Genomic DNA, 21095 nt, shown 5'->3' with positions numbered 1-21095 from the left:
TGCCAATACATGATGCCTTTATGAAGTAAAAGCCTCTTTGCCTCTACACGGTCTGTATCTCTCTATTCCCTGCCTATTCAAGATGCCTCTTAAACATTGCTATCTGTATCCATCTCCAACACATCTCTGGAAACATATTTCAGGTACTTACTACCCTCTGTATAATAAAAACCTACCTTTCACATCTCATTTAAACTTTCTCTGTTTTTCTTAAACCTATGTTCTCTGGTAATTGACATTTCTACCCTGAGAATATTGTTCTTAAATGAGAATAATTTTCACTGAGAAGCTGCTCCTCAAGAGGAGAGACAACCAGGAGTGGCGGCAAGTGGGTGGAGATTAGCTGGCAAGGGACCGTGTGGAATAGAACAGTCAGCTGTCGAGAGGGGGTAGCAGCCAGCTGACATAGCAGAAGACAGCAGCGTACTGAAACTGCATCTGCTGGCCAGGGCTGGCATATTTACAGATGACAGAATTCCAGAGTCTCCAATGTCCCCAGCTGTCATGGGAGACAGTATTAGCCATTGGACAAGCTGGCTCCTTCTATTACATCCTATCGTGAAGGTAGGCATCTGATACATGCATCATTAAGGCAGCAGTGAACCTGAATTTGCGTCATCACAGATTCATTTGGAGACCTGCCCAGGATCTCACAGCTGACTGAGCACCAGGATCACCTAAATACCCTTTTTAGCCACATACTTGGATTTACTGATGATACCAGTTAGGATGAACACTGATGGATTAGGTTGCAGTTTTCCAAAGGTGAAGTGCATTATGGACTGGACATGAAAATATTTAAATACTTTTCAGACAGCCAGAGGCTTTTGCCTACAGGAAGGGATATAATTGCCTTAACAGGAAACTGGTACGTGACCACAAGCAACTGTCATTCAGGTCTATGCCTACTCTCTAGACGGCAGCCTCAGTGCCAACATAAGCAGTTCCCAGTGCCCACCCTATTCAATAGTCACAAGCTTCAAATGGCTGGCCTCTTAGCAACAGAGGATAATCTTACAAGGTGTAAGATGGTGCCAGTACAAGACATGTGGAGTGAGGCCTCATCGAATCGGCTGTTTTCATGCCTTCAATTCAGATGATTAGATTAGATTTCCTACAGTGTGGAAACATGCCCTTCAGCCCAACAACTCCATACCGATCCTCTGAAAAGTAGTCCACCCAGACCCATTTTCCTCTCACTAATGTACCTAACACTATGGGCAATTTAGCATGGCCAGTTCATCTGACCTGCACATCTTTGGACTGTGGGAACAAACTGGAGCACCCAGAGGAAACCCACGCAGACAGACCCCTGAGGCTGGAATCGAACCAGGGTCCCTGGCGCCGTGAGACAGCAGTGCTAGCAACATCCGAGGAGCAGCAAAATCAACATTTCGGGCAAAAGCCCTTCATCAGGGCTTTGATTACAATGGTGGATGAAGGGCTTTTGCCTGAAGTATCAATTTTCCTGCCCCTCGGATGCTGCCTGACCTGCTGTGCTTTTCCAGCACCACTCTGATCTAAACTCTGGTTTCCAGCATCTGCAGTCCTCACTTTTGCCTAGCAGTGCTTGCCACTGATCCACCGTGCCACCCAACATTATAATCAGCCATTCATATGCTCAAGTGTGGAAGGAGATCAATCATCTGACCTGAAGAAATGAAGAAAGGGATTCACTTGTTTAGAGAGACACAATAGCATTTTATTTTGTTGACTCAATCAAACTTTTAATTCAAATTTGTGGTCAAGCGACTTTCAGCTATACAATGCAAAAGTTGGTTTTGTCTTGTACTGCCGGGGCCTCAGGCCAAAGCTCCTTATATGTATTTAAGAGATAAAATGTTGCACAGGACTAATATACAGGGTCAATGTTTCATGATGAGCTTACTTCAGAGTATATTCATTGATTCTTTTCCATGGTTTGCCATGTTGCTGTGGTGGAGAGGTCTGAGTGTTCAGTTGATCCCAGGATCGATGGTGTCAGGACTTCAAATCCTAGCAGGGCTGCACAATGGTGGTGAGGTCGGAGGGGAGGAATCAGACGTGGTATGATCTCAAACAAGTCCTCAATCGTGATCCAGGCACAAGATACTGGTGTAATATCAATGGTGGATGAAGCCTACAGCAGTAGGAAGAACCCCAGTCATCGAAATGTCCATGCTGGATCCACCTTCTGTCAAAGGACCATGTGTCTGATGGGCAACAGCATTCCATGTTAAAAAAAATCACACACACTACACACACACACACACACACACACACACACCACACACACACACTACACACACACAAACACACACACACACACACTACACACACACACACACCACACACCCACACACACACTACAGACACACACACACACACCACACACTACACACACACTATACACACACACCACACACACACACTACACACACACACTACACACACACACACACACACACAGACCGGATTCAGAAATCTGCAAGTCCCTAGCTTCGGAGCAGCATGTTCATCGTAGCATTTGACTCAGTTGTTTCACCCTTGGAACAGGACAGCAACTAGCAGCTTTCTTCATGACTGAGTTACCCTCTTCAGAACCCATTTTGCTCACCTTACATAGGGAAAGGGCTAGAAGAAAATGCCCTAAGAGAGAGTTTGTTGCACAACCAACTAAACTAGAAAACCACATCCAGCGAGTCCATCTACCTGTACTCTAAAAGACCAAAGTCAAACTCAATCTCCGTATATGCAATGTATGAACATTCACAGATAATGAGCAAACCAATCATCCAGAATGAAGAACTGCCCTTATTTCCCATGAAATACGACACTTGAGGTGATTATTGCTGTCTTGGAGGAGACTTGGCGAACAGGTGAAAGACTGCTGATGGAAGGAGGTCATGGTTGCATAATTTTCTGGAGGGGAAAAGCCCAAGGATTAATGTTGGATTTGCCATTAAGAACAAGTGTGTCAACTGATTGATCTCCTTGTTGGCACTAATGATTGCCTCATAAGTTTCTATTTATACACTTGCCAAGAATCAACAGGCAATGGTCATGAGTGTCTATGCTCCAACCTTGATGTCATTGATGAGTTCAAAGGAGGCTTCTACTCCACCTTGGAAACAATACTCACCAACATCCCTAAGGAAGCTAAAATTATCATCCTCAGAGACTTCAGTGGCAGGGTTGGAAATGAACCATCAGAAAAGGAGAAATCAGGAATTACAACTCCAATGGATTCTCCTTCTCATTAGCTGGTAGCCACCAACATGCTTTTCTGCCAAAAAGGTTTCCAATACTTTGAGGCATCATTATTGTCTATGTCATTGTTTAATCCCTAATCCAAGAGTATGCCCTTATTACCAACGCAATGACCAGTGCAGACAATTGCTGGACAAACCACCAGCTCATCTATTCCTCTTTGTTCACCAGAAGCAGCTGAAGATGAAGAAACAGTTCAGGAAAATGTTTGATGTTGAGCAACTTCAAAAGCCATGCAGACTGGTGAAGGTCCACAATGTCTTCATAGCGTTTGTTTTTATGGAGTGGAGGAAATCTGGAGAGAACTGAAGACAGACATCATCTCATGCCAAGAAACCATTGGCTACGTGACCAGGAAACACCAAGACTGGTTCATGAAGAATGATCATATCATCCAAAACCTCAAAATTGACCAAGGAGGAATGCTTTCTATACCTGGCAAAACACATTACCAGTGAGGCAAAAGGGAAGGATTCAATTAGCAAAGGTGGAATCAAAAAGAAGAACAAGGAAAGATCAAGAACTAAATGGTGGATAATGAAAGCTCAGGAGCTGTAACTCCTTGCTGTCAAGCAGACATCCAGAGTCTCTTCAACGCCAGCATGGCAATACATGACATTGGAGAATTATGGCTGATTTATATTGATTAACCTAATTATGCCTATTTTTATATTCACTTGTGGAATGTGAGCATTGTTAGCTGGCCAGCATTTACAGCCTGTCTCTATTTTGTTTAAATCTCTAATGCACGTCTTCAGTTGTAACCATTTATTGTCACTTGACAGAGGAATGCAAAAACCAGGCTGTAAATGAAACAGAAGTGACAAACCATTACAGTTAAGTGAGTTGTATTCTGTCATTAGCAAGAATCCAGCAAAGGAAAGAAAGGCAACAGCTGTGTATAATGTCTTTAAATCTGGTTTTGTTGACGTTAAAAAAGCATATTTTTGTTTAATTTACAGGTTAAAAAGTGTAAGAGGCTATCTTTTCTAGCAATGTAGTTAGCTTTGTAATCATCATAATTCTCCACTTTGTCCCTGAAATTATATTGATTCACTGCATCAGGATGATCTTATTCTATCACACCGTTCACTTTGCACTTCTACACACTTATGATGAATCAGAGTAGTAAACCTATTAGTACTTCACAATTTTCTGTATTACATTCATATTGCATAGTTAAGCAATTTTTTCACTATGTTTATTTTGAAGTAGCACATTCCAAACACCCACTGCTAGCAAGAGACAAACATACTTGTATCAATTAAACAAGATCTGAGGTGATAAGCTCAAGTTTATTTGTATTCATTCACAGGATGTGGGCATCTCTGGCTGGGTCAGCCTTTATTGCCCAGAGGACAGTTAAGAGTCAACCACATTACTGTGGTTCTGGAGTCACATGGAGGCTAGACCAGGTAATGGCAGCTTCCTTCCCTAAAGGGTATTAGCAGACAAGATTGGGATTTTCATGACAATGACATTGGAGTTTAAAATTGAGTATGTATTATGATCCGCCTTAGATTGGTGAGATAAACATCAGCAATTATAAATTGAACTATGCAAACCCCAGATCCAACAGGATTTTAAAAAATTCATTCACAGGCCAGTATCTATTTCCCATCTCTAATTGCCCAGAGGGTAGTTAAGAGTCAACCACATTTCTGTGGGTCTGGAATCACATGTAGGTCAGATCAGGTAAAGATGGCACTTTCCATCCCGAAAGGACATTAGTAAACCAGATGGGTTTTTCCAACAATTGACAATGGATTTGTGGTCATCAGTAGACTCCTAATTCCAGATTTGCATTGAATTTAAATTCCACCATCTGTTATGACAGGATTCAAACCCAGGTCCCCAGAACATTACCTGGTTCTCTGGTTTAGCAGATCAGTGATAATACCACTAGGCTCTGATCTCCCCTTCAGTGACAACTGATTCTGCTGTGGATTGGGTTGTGGAAAATTTAAGTCAGCCCTCTTTTCAGTTTCTGGAATGTACTGACTGGGAACCTCATAATGCTAAAGTATTTAGATGACCACTTAAAATGTCCTGATATTCAAGGTTGTGGGCCAAGAGCTGGAAAGTAGGACTTGGTGCAGATTTAGAGTAGCTTTTATCAGTGTAGACTCGATGGGCCAAACAGTCTCTTCTAATTTTATGATATCAGCACACCTCCAACCCACAAAGTTGAAAAAGCCATCAACAACTGAAAAAACCACAAGGCCTCCAGTGGAAGTGGATTCCCTAATGAAGTACTAATATACGGCAGAGAGGCACACTTTATGTGAATCCACAAACTCATTACCCTTGTCTGAAAAGAAGAGAACATGCTAGGAGTCAGGTCTGAAGTAGGGCAAAAGCAGGAATTAGTTTAACAAAGGCACCTCATGCAAAGCTCCATTGGATACTGAGCGCCACATTATGAAACAAACTACTAGGCACAATCGCGTAGATTGTTCCATTAGCAGTTACATTCATGTATAAAGGGACTAGGAATCTGTAGCATGATTAACCAGGTGGAATCATGTATTAAAGGTACACGTCTTCAGAATTTGATGAGATTAAATCTCTCTACACTCTCTCTGCATATGCTTGAATAAACCAGCTCTTGAACAATACTCACAGCCAAATCTCTGAGCTGGGGATCAAGTGGTAGATCATTTTCCATATCCTCCAGAGTCTCCTCTCAATGTGAGCAAATATTGATAGTGAAATCCAAAAATTGGCTCAAATATGTCAGTGCAGTCTTTGGATGCCTGACGAATAGTGTTCAAAGTTCCAAATCCTCAAATCCAGCACCAATCACATGGTCGATAGAGCAGCTGTGGTGCCCACTTTCTTGTATGGATTAGAAACATGTACCATGTAAATTCTCCAAAATGTTGATCACCAACACTGTCTTTGTAAAATCATGCAAATTCTTTGGCACAGTAAATATGCCAATATGGGCATCTTTTCCCAGGCCAGTATCCCAGATAAGAAGGTACTAGTCATATGAACACATGATGGGCAGGCTATGGTGTCTACATGCCCAACACAAGGCTCCTTAAACAAGTGCTCTACACAGGGCTCCGCAACAGTGAGTGATCACCAGCCAGGCTAGGCGGGGCAGAGGAGAAATGCTACATAGTCACTCTGAAAGTCTCTCTAAACAAAATGCAACACACAGACTGCTACGCAGGGACTTCTTGCACTAGAGCCTATAAGTTAGAGGTGAAGAATTCACAAAGGCACAAACCACTTTGAGTGCCACCAAGTGAAGCACATGGAGGCCAAGCATAAGCATCAGAAAGATTGCATAGAATCCAGACTGTCTCACGCACTCACCTCAAACACAATGTGCCCTGCAGCTCCAGGATAGATTATTCAGCCAGGACAGAACCATCCTAAGGGACTGTCAACAAGAGCAGGCAACATCCTTATGGGATGAGCATTTAGAAGAAAGCAATTGCCCTACTATAGATAATTGTTGGTTATACCATTTTTGAAAGCCTGTGCTGGCATAACACTTTGTGCTGGATCTCCATTTCAAATGGTGGACCTGCCAAGTGTTAGGGCTGCTCATGGCTGAAGTAGTGTAAGGTGGTCCTCAGTTGACAGCAAATGGCAAAGGAAGATTTTTAACTGAAGCAGCAGCCTTCATAGTCTGATGTTTGAAGTTAAACTTTAAGCTAGAGTAATTAACTGCCTTCATAAGAGGAGTACACCAGAAGGGTCATAGGTTAACATAACACATAAAAGGGCATTGTAAAATGTATACAATGGGCTCTGTGGAACAGAAGCAGATATAGCTGCTTTTGTAAAGACAATTAGATTAAAGAAAGTACAGCCTTGGATGCTGCCTGTCCTGCTGTGTTTTTCCAGCATCAGCCTCTCAACAGCCTTGAGAAATGCTGCTAGAAGTCCCTATACCAGACTGATCCAAAGTCTGATATTCATCATGAGATAGAAAGGAAGGGTCTGACCATGCATTGATCCTGTATTTATATGATGTTAAGACCCCAAAGTAATTGGATGAGTAGCTTAGGTGATAGCCAGCTGAAATGAGCTGAGTAACTGTATAGAAACTGCAGGTTTTCCTTTGCTCAGTGAAGAAGACTGTATAGAGGCTGTCTCCCCACTGGCATAAAACAATAAACTGCTTGATTCTTCAAATAGATCTGGGTGTCCAGTGACTCATTTAATCATTCCATCACATTAGTTGTGAATGCTTACTGACACCATTGCAACTTTGTTGAATTGCAGAAACTGAGTTGATAGAGTTGCTAAGTGATCATCTTGGTAACCGGAAAGAAATTTGTATTTTACGTTGTGAACCATGGAGTAACAGGGCAATATCAGCAGTGTGCTTGCTCCTTCAGCCTCCGCGTAATATGATAGTTAATGGACCGGTTTGTTTCCAGTCTACTCAGAGCTCCTGTGAATTTACACAATCCATTGTTGTCCAAGTGAATTTGTATCTAAAATGTTAACTGACAAGTTTTACCCATAAGGCTGAAGGGGCTGTTACTGAACTAATTAAATTTGCATGGTAGCGTTGCAAGACATGATCACTGCTGTTCGCCACAGAACTAAGCAATGTGTACGTAGTCAACTTAAGCTGGATGCATCATGCTGAGAGAATGCAACTCAGCTGCAATTCACCATCAAGTGTAGAAAACCCATTCTGTTCAACAAGAACCAAAATCTTTCTGCTTAAAGCTTCATGTCACCATCCTTCCCCACTTTTCTTTTAATATAAATCAGTAATTTAGATTAATTCCAATCTCAAAAGGTTAGTAGCAATGAATCTCCCAAAGACGTTCCAGATGGCCATGGACATACCAATGACTTTGCTATAATTAAGATGCCAGCATGCTTTACGAGTAATGAAGTGCATTTTTAAATAAACGTATATGTTTAGTTTACAACTGAGTCACGTATGAAGAGATAGATGCTTTTTGGCCATGGTTGGTTTCCCCACAGGTAATTGATTATATCCATGCAGCCAGTAAAAAATATCCATCTGGATGGCCCAGCACTGCTGTGAACTTGTCAAACTGTGCAGTGTCTGGGAAGGAGCATGGTGGGTACAGTCAGATTGCAGGCACCAAGCGATGTTTAATGACCTAGATGGTTGCTGAAAGATGAAAAAAGGTTACCGCTTGAAATAATGGCTGATGATTTAACCGTTTCATTGGGCATTACCACAAATGTTATCACCTACACTTCAAATTGTAATATCAAGTATGGATAGCTTGTTAATGAATGGACAATGTATCACCTTTTATCATGGATGATATTTTTCTCCTTGTATAATGTTGTATTTTGCAGAGTGTTTTAGTCCATTCTTTAAAAGCAAATTTAATGCACTAGAGAGCTTGATCTCAGTACAATTACTGATATACAAGAACCACTGTGCAAAGTCTTGTTGGAATTGTTTTTCAAACTGGCACATTCAAAGATCCAGTCTTACTAGCATAAAACATCTAAAAGGATGGTGTCTTGCTGTTCTAAGTCCAGAACTATGGTCAACAAAACTTACTGCCAATAGTGAAAAGGTCAATATCCAGTGGTTGAGTTTTTTAAAAAGATTTTTTAAAATGCGCTGCTGTATTTAAAATCGCAGAGGCAGTGGATAAAATTTCAATTACAATCTTCAGAAAAATACTTTTGAATACCAAGTTATAGGATGGGCAAAGAACAGACAAGTAGGCCGAACTGATTTTGAGACTCACAAAAAGGATCATATGGCTTTATTGTGCTGTGTTCTTAACAATTTCAAACACCAATTTAAGGCCCATTCTTACCTCCAGCTAGGCGGGCAATGAAGAGTGGGTTCCTGTTCGAAACAAGTAAATGCTTGTGACCCAGCTGGGGAATTGGATTCAAGACTAAATTCTCTCCCTCCCTTATAAAGAAATACTCGTCCCAAACATCTTCCAGAGTCATCCTGGCTGCAAATCAGCTTTTTTTCAAAAATAGCCAAAGGGAGAAGTCAGATGCCATGCATTGAAGTTTTAATCACTGACATTAGGAAACAAATAGCAAATCCAACTTTTAAAATCAGAATCTTTAATTAAAAACCTTGGAACCTGATGCGGCTACTTCTTAAGATTCAGAAAGAAACTACAGAAAGCTGTGCATAAACCTTCTCAAACCTATCCTGAAAACCAGAAATAGTCCAAAGACAGATAGCTGATCTTCAAACACCAAGGGGTCTATTTCCGTGCTGTACATCTTTAAGACTCTATGACTCTAAGATCTAGAATTACCTATGGGCCAATTCCCTGGAATGATTTAATTTTAAATCAAAGAAACAGCCAGGTTGGTTCATTGTTTTGAAAGCAACTCTGGTGGTACACATCTAATACAAGTAGAGTACTCCAATGTGCTTTGGACCTTTCCAATGTCTCAGAAGCATCTCAACATTCCATAGTAGGTACAAAGAGAAACTGGAATAACCCCCACTCAGAAGTGGATGGAAACAAAGGACAGTGTGTGTAAACAACATAAATTATGTACCCTGTGTGGCTACACAATATTAATTAGACATGTCTGCATCCAGCTAAGATTCAGAGATCAAATGCAACTTCCTGCAGTTCACACAGATCTGCATTATCTTCCCTAGTTATTCTCATTTCAACTAGCAGTTCATATTGTCCTCATCTCCTACTGTTGCGAAGGCAGCCAAGTGGGTTGAAATTCTTTCAGTGGTACACAAAAAGTTGTTGTGGATTGTCTAATCACTATGATTTAGCTATTGTCACAGGCCAGCCTAACAAGTACCACATTAGTCACTGGCTTAAACAATTCAAGAGGCACATTAACTTCTCTCTTTCTCTCTTCTTTCTTCCAGGCTCCAAAGTGAGAAGCTGCTCACTCAAAATGACTCTTATACTGTAAACAGTGACACCAACAAGGGTTAGAAAAGATGGAGATCTATTACTAAAGATACCTTGAAATCAATGGCACCTCCCTACTGGATCAGTTTATTTAGGTTTCTATCTAGATTTCTCGGCCTAGATAATGATAATGATCACTTAATGTTATTCCTTAATTATTCAGTAAAGACTCATTTTACAAAGTTGTGAATTTTTACCTTGTCAATTTATTTATGATATTTTATACACGTAAATGGATATTCCCATCATCTCTCCCTTATTATTTCACTCTTAAAGTTAACAGTTTACCAGTAAATTTGTTTTATTTCTCTACCTTTATGAGTGTTGTCCTATCCTGACTTGGAGATGCTGGTGTTGGACTGGGCTGTACAAAGTTAAAATTCACACAACACCAGGTTATAGTCCAAAAGGTTTAATTGGAAGCACTAGCTTTCGGAGCACTGCTCCTTAATCAGGTGGTTGTGGAGTATCTGGAGTACTTGATACCTATTTTGTTATCTGTGTTTAATTAGTCTCATCTCCACATTCTAATTTCAGAGTGGACTCCTCTGGCTTTTCCTAATTGCTGCAGTGATGTATTTAATGGTTAATCCAACATGAATCTTCATCTTTAAATATTTTTAATATCAATGTATATTCTATTTGAATAGTTATGCTTATTACTTAATCAAACCTATAGTTCTAACCAGATATCACTACAACTCACGTTTCCAACTCTAGACAAACAGACATAACAAACCTGCCTCTGAATTACACTATCATTTGAAAGTGTGCAGATTGAATTGAAGGGAAGGAACATTCTTTGTTCAGATCATTCCACAAACAGCCTTCACACAGAAGCAAATATTGTGAATATTGAAATCTGAGTTAGAAACAAAAATAGTGGAAATATTCAGCAGGTCAAACAGCATCTGTGAAGACATGTAAACAGAGTACATGTATGTGTCAACATTACAACCACACACATCCCTCATGTCTCCAGTCTAGTAAAATCAGGCTTTCCAGATAATCTGGCCCAATTTAGATTCAACCTTTTTGCTCACTCCAGGCTATCATTCTAATGCTTTAAATAAATTTGACAACAATACGATTCAGTTCAATTTAACATCTTTATTGTGAATTGGTTACTGTTACAAATCTATTTAATGGAATGTAAATGTTCAAAAATGTTTGAACTGAGAGCCTCTGTTTCCTTCAGGGTTGCTGCTCAACAGACAAACTTTCATCTCCATTCCATGCCAGAGCTGATATTGGCCCAGCAAGTTGATTTGTTTTGAAGTTTTTTTATTAGGTCTGGGAAGATACCCTTGCCAAAACTGTCCATTCATCTGGAGAGAACCTTTCCTGTTGGAAATTAAAACAAAATCAGTCAGGGCACTGCATATAAAAGTTGGCAAGTCATGCTGCAACTGTGTAAGACATTGGTCAGGCCACATTTGGAGTATAGTGCGTAGTTCTGGTTGCTGTGCTACAGGAAGGATGTGGAAGCTCTGGAGACGGCTCAAAAGAGGGTTACGTGAATGTTTCCAGAATTGGAGTGTCTTAGCTCTAAGGAAAGGTTGGACAAACTTGGATTGTTTTTGCTAGAGCTTCAGTGACTGAGGTGCAACTTGATAGAAATAAATAAAATTATGAGAAGCATGGAGAGTTTGAGTCTCTTTCCCAGGGTAAAAATGTCAAATACTAGAGGGTATAGGTTTAAGGTGAGAGGGGATGTTTATAGGAGATATGCAAGGAATGTCTATTTCACAGAGTGTAGAAGGTGCCTGGAACATACTGCTGCTAGAGGAGATGGTAAAACCAGATACACTAGTGAAGTTTAAGAAGCAGATAGAACTTGAACAGGCAGAGAATTAAGGGATATGGACCATATGTAGGCAGATAGGACTGGTTTAGGATAGTATCAATACAGCAATGTTGGACCAAAGGGCCTGATCCTGCGCTGTACTGTTCTATGTTCTATATATGTGAATTTAAGGCACTTTGGAAAAATTTTATCAAGAATAGCAAAAAGAAAGATCCACCCTCTCCTCACAGCAATATCCTTTACACTCAACTCCAGTCGAATATTTTATCTTTATTTTTAATTTCTTATTCAACTGACAAGATTACAAGCATTTCCTTTCGGTGACTCTTCTGCACATTCACTAGATGTGATTGTTTCCATCTCTTCCAGGGATAAATAGACATAGGCCAACTCACTGATTGTTCTTGCTGAGCTTTGAGGATAAAAACTCAGCTCCCTTTTCAGTTAGTTTGAGGCACGTCTGCTAGTATGGATCTTCTTCTGTGAAGAATCTGCTTCTGGACTCTGATGTCTCTTTAAGTAGGCTGTCTTTACGTAGGGTGCCATGGTGGCTCAGTGGTTAGCATTGCTGCTTCTCAGTGCGCGGGACTCAGATTTGATTCCACCCTCGGGGGGGGGGGGGCAACTGCCTGTGTGGAGATTGCACATTGTCCCTATGCCTGCATGGGTTTCTGCCCAAGTCCAAAGATGTGCAGGCTAGGTGGATTGGCTGTACTAAATTGTCCATAGTGTCCAGTGATGTGCAGGCTAGATGGGTTAGCCATGATGAATGAAGGTTTACAGGGATATGGTAGCGGGGTGGGTCTGGTGAGATGTTCCTCGGAGGGTTGATGTGGACTCAATGGGCAAATGGCCTGCTTCCACACTGCAGGGACTCTATGATTCTGAATACAAAAATTAGTAAAGAGTTCAACAATGATGTCAGTGGGTAGTTGTCTAGTCTTTTAAGTCATCTATTTTCTTGAGAAAGACAGCTTTGAACTCTATTCAAAACAAGTCTCTCTTCATAGAAATAAAACCAAGACAATATTTATCTCCATTTTAGAATCCATGGTCTGAAATAAGAATAATATATTATAAACCTTCATCACATTGTGCCTTTCACACCACAGGATGTCCTTTTAACAGTTTACAGCTTTTGAAGTGGAGTCACTGTTATTAAGTAGGAAACAAAGCAGCCAATTTGCCCATGTTGGGATTTCACAATCAATGCAAGATGACCAGATAATTTACTTTACTGAGGTTGACTGAAAGACAAGCAGCTACAAATCTGGGACAGGGGTAGAGAGGTGCTGCATTCCCCTGCTATTCTTTGAAATATTGTCTTTAGATGTGCTGTATCTTAAGATGAGGTAAAAACAATGACTGCAGATGCTGGAAACCAGATTCTGGATTAGTGGTGCTGGAAGAGCACAGCAGTTCAGGCAGCATCCAAGGAGCAGCGAAATTGATGTTTCAGGCAAAAGCCCTTCATCAGGAATTAGAAGATGGCTTTAATTATTTTAATGTCTTTCTCAAAGTTGTCATTTCTAACAGCACAGTTCTCCCTCAGTGCCGAATTTGAGTGTGCTTTTTGTACTAGAGTGTTGCCTTAGATTTCGTGCTTAAATCCCTGGAGTGAAGAATTATCCCAAAGTCAGTCATATGACAGAATACTAAAATAAAACCAAAACTGAGGATGTGAGAAATCAGAAAGAAAAACAACATTCTATTGTAGCATCATACAATTATAGAATCCCTACAGTGTGGAAAGAGACATTTCGGCCCATTGAGTCCACACCGCCCCTCTAAACAGCATTCCATTGAGACCCAGTTCCTCAACTAAACCTGCATTTACCATGGCCATTCTACCTAACCTGCAAATTCATGGACACTATGGGGCAATTTAGCATGGCCAATCCATCTAACCTACACATCTTTGAACTGTAGGAGGAAACTGGAGTGCCCAAATGGAAACGATGAACACAGGGGGAGAACATGCCACATAGACAGTACCCAAAGCTGAAATGGATCACGCATCATTGACACTGTAAGGAAATAGTGCTAATCACTGTTGTGTAACAGAATACTCTGCACTTACCTGAATAAGTGCAGCTCCAAAAAACACTCAAGAAGCTTGACACCAGCCATCACAAAGTAGTCCATTTGATTGACGTCACATTCACAAACATTCACTCCGTCCACCAACAACACTTAGCAGCAGTGTGATGCACAGATGCACTGCAAAATCATCAAGGCCCCTTCAACAATACCTTCTCAACCAACCCATGGGAATGCCAACAAATGTAAGATCCCCTCCAAGCCACTCCACATCCTGACTTGGAAATGTATCACCATTCCTTCAGTGTCATTGAGTCAAAATCCTGGAATTTCCTCCCTAATGGCATCATGGATCTACTTACAACATTTAGACTGCAGCGGTTCAAGATGACAGCTCACCACCACCTTCAACCAAAGGGTAGTAGGAACTGGCAATAAATGTTGGCCCAGATAACATCACCAACGTCCAATGAGTGATTTTTTTAAAAAGTGTCTTTAACTCAGAGATAAGAACATTAATGATAACAACAAATGCTGGAGATCACAACAGGTCAGACTGCATCTGTGGAGAGAGAGCAAGCTAATGTTTCAAGTAGCTCCCCTTGGGCGTGAAAATAGTATGATGGGTGTGGTCTTTAATTGACTGACAGCTGATAGCTGGCTGACTGATTTTCAACTGTTCAGGTTTCATTTGAGAAATTTCAAGTTGCTCAAAGGATCTTGTAACCTGTAGTTTGAAGTCCACTGAAAAATTCTTTGCCTTCATGACACCAGTGGCAACATTTCAAAGGTACTTAACTGTTAATGAGGCAAATTTAGGCAATTTTGTGTTTGTAAAAGGTGCTATGTAAATGCAAATCTTTCTTTTCATTGATTCAACTTTCAATCTTACCTGAGGGCTAACAACTGTGCAGTTAATTGCAAGTACGCGAGGTCGCCTGGGGGCACGTCTTGAAACAATCACTCGTGTGTTACATTTCATTATCACCTGGAAAACGAAATATGCTAACTGAATATAATTATCTGGGTAGCTGAAATTAATATTAACAGATATTGGTGAGTTTCACATTGCAACTTAGCCAATGAACAATAATGATTTCATAGGTAAACACACTTCCCAGTGTCATATCAAGACAGTAATCCAAATTTCAGTTCCTATTTTACATTCCAGTTTGATTTCAGGGACAGTACAATTGGTATCCAGTGTAGCTGAATTGTGGATGAAAACAAATCAGGCAAGGTCCCACTCCTAATCACTAGTCAATGGTCTCTTTTGCAAAATATGCTCCTTTTTTCTTACAATGTGGGCATTGATTATTCTTTCAAGTTGTCCTAAGAAGGAAGATATGCAGGTTAGTTGAATTAGTCGTGCTAAATTACCCACTGCATCCAGAGATGTGCAGGCTAAGTGGATTAGCCATGGGAAATGCAAGAATGGGGTAGGGGGCTGTTTCTCAATGGGTTGTTCTTTGGAGGGTCGGTGTGGGCTCAATGGGCAAATAGCCTGCATTCACACTGTAGGGATTCTTTGATTCTATGATTCTAAGGTAATACTTACTCGAGAACTAATGCTTCATGTCATGAAAATACTGACATTGTGTTGTTAGGTTGAATTTTGATCAAAAGATGATGAATCCACTGTGATTATATGCATAAATCAGGATAATATGTGATTTAGAAGGAACTTTGAGCTAATGGTGTGCCCATAAATCTGCTACCCTTTTCTTGCTGGATGCTTGGTATAGAGTCATAGAGTCATAGAGATGTACAGCATAGAAACAGACCCTTCGGTCCAACTCGTCCATGTCGACCAGGTCACAGGTTTGGGATGGTTTGACAAAGAGATTGTGGTGAGTTGTTGAAATAAATTCCATTGACAGTAGAAAGAGCATTTATAACAAACCAGATCTGGAGGATGAGGATGTTTAGTCCAGTGGATGAGATGATAACAAAGGGACAATCCTGCATTTTTGAGGAGTTTTTCAAGGAAGACTCAACTAGAATGGATAGAGGGGGACCAATAGATATTTTTTTATTTGGACTTGCTGAAGCTATTTGATAAGGTATTCCACAAAAAGTAAAGTCAAAGGATAAGACCCCATGGTGTTGGAAGTAGTATATTAGCATGGATAGAGAATTTGCTCGTAGGCAAGAAACAGTGTGTGGGGATAAGGGGTTCTTTTTCAGGTTGGCGACCTGTGATGAGTGGAGTTCTACAGGGATCAGTGCTGGGAATGCAACTGTTTACAATATTTATTAATGACTTGAGGAAGGAAGGAAATGCACAACAGATAACACAGAAATAGGTGGAAAAGGAGGTTGTGAGAGGGATAGAAACAGCCGACAGAGAAATATTGAAAGGTTAAATAAGTGGGCAAAAAGAGTCAAATAGAGTACAATGTGAGAAAATGTAAAGTTGTTCATTTTGGAAAGAACAGTGTATCATTTAAATGGAGAAAAACTGCAGGAAGTTGCAACATAAAGAGATTTGGGGATACTTGTGCATGAAACACAAAGTTAGCACAAAGGTGCAGCAGGGAATCAGGAAGGCTAATGGGATGTTGGTCCTTATTTCAAAGGAGATGGAATATAAACATAGGGAAGTCTTGCTGCAATTGTACATAGTGCTGGCAATACTACACCTGGTGTACAATGATGGGTTCCATTATTTAAGGAAATATATCATTTCATTGGAGGCGGTTCAGAAAAGGTTCACTAGGATGATTCCTGGTATAGAGGTATCATCAATGAGCAAAGGTTAAACGGGTTGGGGCTCTACTCACTGGAGTTTAGAAAATGAGAAGTGATCTCATTGAAACTTATGGTATTCTTAATGGGATATTTGTATCATCGATTGTCACAGGTGAAGTGCCGGAAGACTGGAGGTTGACTAACATGGTACTACTATGTAAGAAAGGTAGTAAAGCCAAGGGAAGTATAGACCAGTGAGCCTGACGTCGGTGGTGGGCAAGTTGTTGGAGGGGATCCTGAGGGACAGGATTTACATGTATTTGGAAAGGCAAAGACTGATTAGGGATATCAGCATGGCTTTGTGCATGGGAAGTCATGTCTCACAAACTTGATTGAGTTTTTTGAAGAAATAACAAAGAAGATTGATGAGGGCAGAGTGGTGGACATGATCAATATGTACTTCAGTAAGGCATTTGACAAGTTCCTCATGGTAGACTGGTTAGCAAGGTTAGATCTCATGGAATACAGGGAAAACTACCCATTTGGATACAGAACTGGCTCGAAAGTAGAAGAGAGAAGGTGTTTGTAAATGTTGCTGGAGGCCTGTGACCAGCAGTGTGCCACAAGGATTGGTGCTCAATCTACTGTTTTTTGTCATTTATATAAATGATGTGGATATGAACATTGGAGGTATAGTTAGTAGGTTTGCAGATGAAACCAAAATTGGAGCTGTAGTAGACAGCGAAGAAGGTGACCTCAGAATGCAACAGGATCTTGATTAGATGGGTCAATGGGCCAAAGAGTGGCAGATGGAGTTTAATTTAGATAAAGGTGAGGTGCCGCATTTTGGAATGGCAAATCAGGGCAGGAATAATACACTTAGGTCCTAGGGAGTGTTGTTGCACAAAGAGACATTGGAGTGCAGGTCCATAATGCCTTGAAAGTGGAGTTGCAGGTAGGTAGGATAATGAAAAAGGCATTTGGTATGCTTTCCTTTATTGGTCAGAGCATTGAGTATAGGAGTTGAGAAGTCATGTTGCCACTGTACAGGACATTGGTTAGGCCACTTTTGGAATATTGTGTGCAATTCTGGTCTCCCTCCTATAGACAGGATGTTATGAAACTTGAAAGGGTTCAGAAAAGATTTACAAGGATATTGCCAGAATTGGAGGATTTGAGCTACAGGGAGAGGTTGAATAGGCTGGGGCTGTTTGCCCTGGAGCATAAGAAGCTGAGGGGTGACCTTATATAGGTTTATAAAATCATAAGGACGGTGGATTGGGTGAATAGACAAGAACGTTTCCCCTGTGGAGGAGTCCAGAACGAGAGGGCATAGGTATAGGGTGAGAGGAAAAGATTTAAAAGGGACCTAAGGGGCAACTTTTTCATCCAGAGGGTGGTAGATGTATGGAATGAGCTGCCAGAGGAAGTGGTGGAGGCTGGTACACTTACAACATTTTGAAGACAGCTGGATGGGGATATGAATATGAAGTGTTTAGAGGGATATGGGCCAAGTGCTGGCAAATGGGACTAGATTAATTTAGGTTATCCGGTCAGCATGGATGATTTGGACCGAAGGGTCTACTTCTGTACTGTATATCTGTATCACCTATGACTCTATGGCTTGACAGGGTAAATGCTGAGAGGATGTTTTCGCTCATGGAAAGTATAGGGCCAGAAGGCATAGTCTCAGAATAAAGGGTCACTAAGGGTTGAGAGTCTTTGGAACTCTGGCCAGGGAGAACTGTGAAGGCAGTATCCTTGTGTATTTTTAAGGCTGAGATATAGATTCTTGATCAGTTGGGGAATCTATGGCCACAGGGAAAGGGCAGAAAGGTGGACATGAGGAATCAGCATGGTACTATTGAATGATGAAGCAGATGTGAAGTGCTGAATAACCTGCTCCTGTCCCTATTTCTTCTGTCTTATGTCCAAGTCAGAATGGTATATGACTTAGTGGGGAAATTGAAGATAATGTTTCTGATTTATTGTTGATTTTATCCTTTGAAGTCACAAGTCAGGCTGTTCATCTATTATCGAGAGACAAGCTCTGATACATTAGGCAATTGCAAAGCCTGTTAGTGCCTGACGAGTGGTACTTGAGTATTGTGTCAGTCACGAGCTGAAAATGTGTTGCTGGAAAAGCGCAGCAGGTCAGGCAGCATCCAAGGAGCAGGAGAATCGACGTTTCGGGCATGAGCCCTTCTTCTATCTGTACGTGATTATGTTCTGAAGCACACAGAGCATGAAGATTCAAAATATGGCCCATTGTCTTTTATACTCATGTTGGCTTTAATGATTTGAGTTTAGAAGGAGAGGAGAAAATAGAACAACTTCTGACCCTTGTCACATCTGCTGACTCAAACGTGGGGAATGTTCACTGAAACTGGGTGTCCAAATATGCATCATGTCGCCATTATCATTTTCAGGGCTGGAGTACTGAAGACAGACAGTTGAACAAATATTTGAGGGAAAAGGTTGTAAATTCACTTACACCATTATCCTTGAAATGACAATCATCTAGTTCCACTATTCCTGTGTCTGTGCTGCATGTTGTCTCTCTCATTTGCAGACGAATAAAGTGGATAGTTGCTTCATTCAGATTCTAATATGAAATATTATTAAGTCATTAAGACAAAAGATTTAGGGCAACAAGGTAAAACCAGAACAGAACGATAGAAAATGGGGAACAAGAAATGTCATTCCACCCATTAGACTTCTTTCTTTCTGAAGATTAATTCAACAAAGTTCCAGACAGTCTAAACTTCCATCTTACAATCTCAGTCCCTTGTGTAATTTCATCTACGGGAATGGAGTAAAATTACAATACTGAACTAACACTTCTATTGTTTCTAATACTTCACTTGCCTTCAACAGAAAGAAAAATAATGGAGTGTGTAAGTGCATAACATTTTCAGTCTCCCAATATATATTTTAAGATGTATTCTTATGATGGTTCAACCCTTCTTATAAACACTAAGGCTCAGCTGGAATCTTAGATATGTGACATTTGAGTTATTTCAGCCATTGTGAATTCAATGCTATTAACCTCACCCGTATGCCCACTCTGGTTCTCTGATAAATCTGTTCCTCTCAGTCTAAAGCTTCAAGTCCCATTCCCAGTTGAAGGGTGCTGATGCTATTGGAGATTCTATTATTGAATCATTCATGGGATGAGGGTACTGTTGGTCAGGGTGTGCCGAATTGCCTTTGAGAAGACTATAATGTTGGATCAAAAACCTACCTACTTTTTCATGCAAATCCTGCAATTGAAAAGAAGGGGAATTCTCGATACTTTGTCATTTATCTGATTGCTATGAGAATTCACATTGGATAACTTGCCTGCCTTTCTACTGACATTACAACAAATTTAAAATTTTTCTTAAAGAACATGTATCTAGATGTATTTTCTCTACAAAGTGGATTTGATTGGAAAAATCATTGGAGTGTTATATTCAAGATCTATCTCACTGGAAATGCTTATGCTTTACTTGCTTGGAATTATCTGAGATAATAATAATTTTAAGATGCACACTGTACCTGTTCCTTTTCTTTCAGGATCCGAAACAGCTTAAAGGCATTGGCTGGTGTATGGCGTTTGTTGTAATTAGTGACAGCAGCTGAAGCCACATCTTCACTGGTCAGTGCTGGGACAGCAACATTGACAGTCACTGTAAAAAATCCAACAAATAAAATAATTCTCTGTAAACTCTTCATCTTCCCTTGATGCATTCTGGTTGTAGAAATGAGCAAACTCAAATATAAGGGAATAAAACCCAGTGGCTTAACTTAAAACCATTGGTTAATTATTAATATTTCAGTTAGCCGATCATTTCTGTCTTCATCCTGGATGAAAGGGTATCAGTTTGCAACACTTGTTTTCCTGAACTTTTGTGACTGAGCTCAAATGTTATCAATTTGTTGACTTTTATCAGTTACTGTTGTTTTCCTTTCTTACATGCAATTGATCCTCAAGATTCGAGCCTGGACCAATAGTCCAACAGACTATTGGGTTTAAATACCACCATGCTAGTTTGAGCATTTGACGTCAGTTGAAAAAAAACTGTTATCAGTAAAAATGACCCTGCAGCTGTTGAAAAACAGAACTGTTATTGAGCTAACAGTGCAAGTACAAAGTGCAAATCAAACTGAAAAATCTCATGTCAATTTATTCTCTCTTTAGTTTCTATACATTTCCATTTGCCAGCTCCTATCTGATGCCTCTGCTTTCTATCCTGCTCTGTCAAGAGCTGATATAGTGTAGAAATGGACCTTCCATTTTTCCAAGTTTGTTATTACAGAACATCTTTAAACATTTTCAGATATCTCAGTTAAAGATCCTTCAAACTTGTGAGCCAAACATTTTGCATTAATACATTCTGAATCTACCACCACCCCTAATAAAATGCTCAAATACTTTTCCA

The 21095-nt window shown here is 40.4% G+C and overlaps 1 protein-coding gene across 1 annotated transcript; it reads right to left on the bottom strand.

Annotated features, from left to right (window-relative positions):
* Window positions 1–11228: 11228 nt before the first annotated feature.
* Window positions 11229–20491, bottom strand: LOC140476736 (cathelicidin-1-like). The gene is made up of 4 exons (XM_072569551.1): window positions 20212–20491; window positions 19166–19276; window positions 14873–14968; window positions 11229–11477 (listed from the first exon to the last, which is right to left on the bottom strand). The coding sequence occupies exons 1-4, from the start codon at window positions 20401–20403 to the stop codon at window positions 11421–11423; spliced, it is 456 nt and encodes a 151-aa protein (XP_072425652.1). The 5' UTR covers window positions 20404–20491; the 3' UTR covers window positions 11229–11420.
* Between the last annotated feature and the right edge of the window lie 604 nt (window positions 20492–21095).

Source organism: Chiloscyllium punctatum, chromosome 5 (assembly GCF_047496795.1).
Source record: "Chiloscyllium punctatum isolate Juve2018m chromosome 5, sChiPun1.3, whole genome shotgun sequence".
Classification (NCBI taxonomy): domain Eukaryota; kingdom Metazoa; phylum Chordata; class Chondrichthyes; order Orectolobiformes; family Hemiscylliidae; genus Chiloscyllium; species Chiloscyllium punctatum.
Note: the sequence above shows the minus strand (reverse complement) of the source record. Positions and strands in the feature narration are given on the sequence as shown.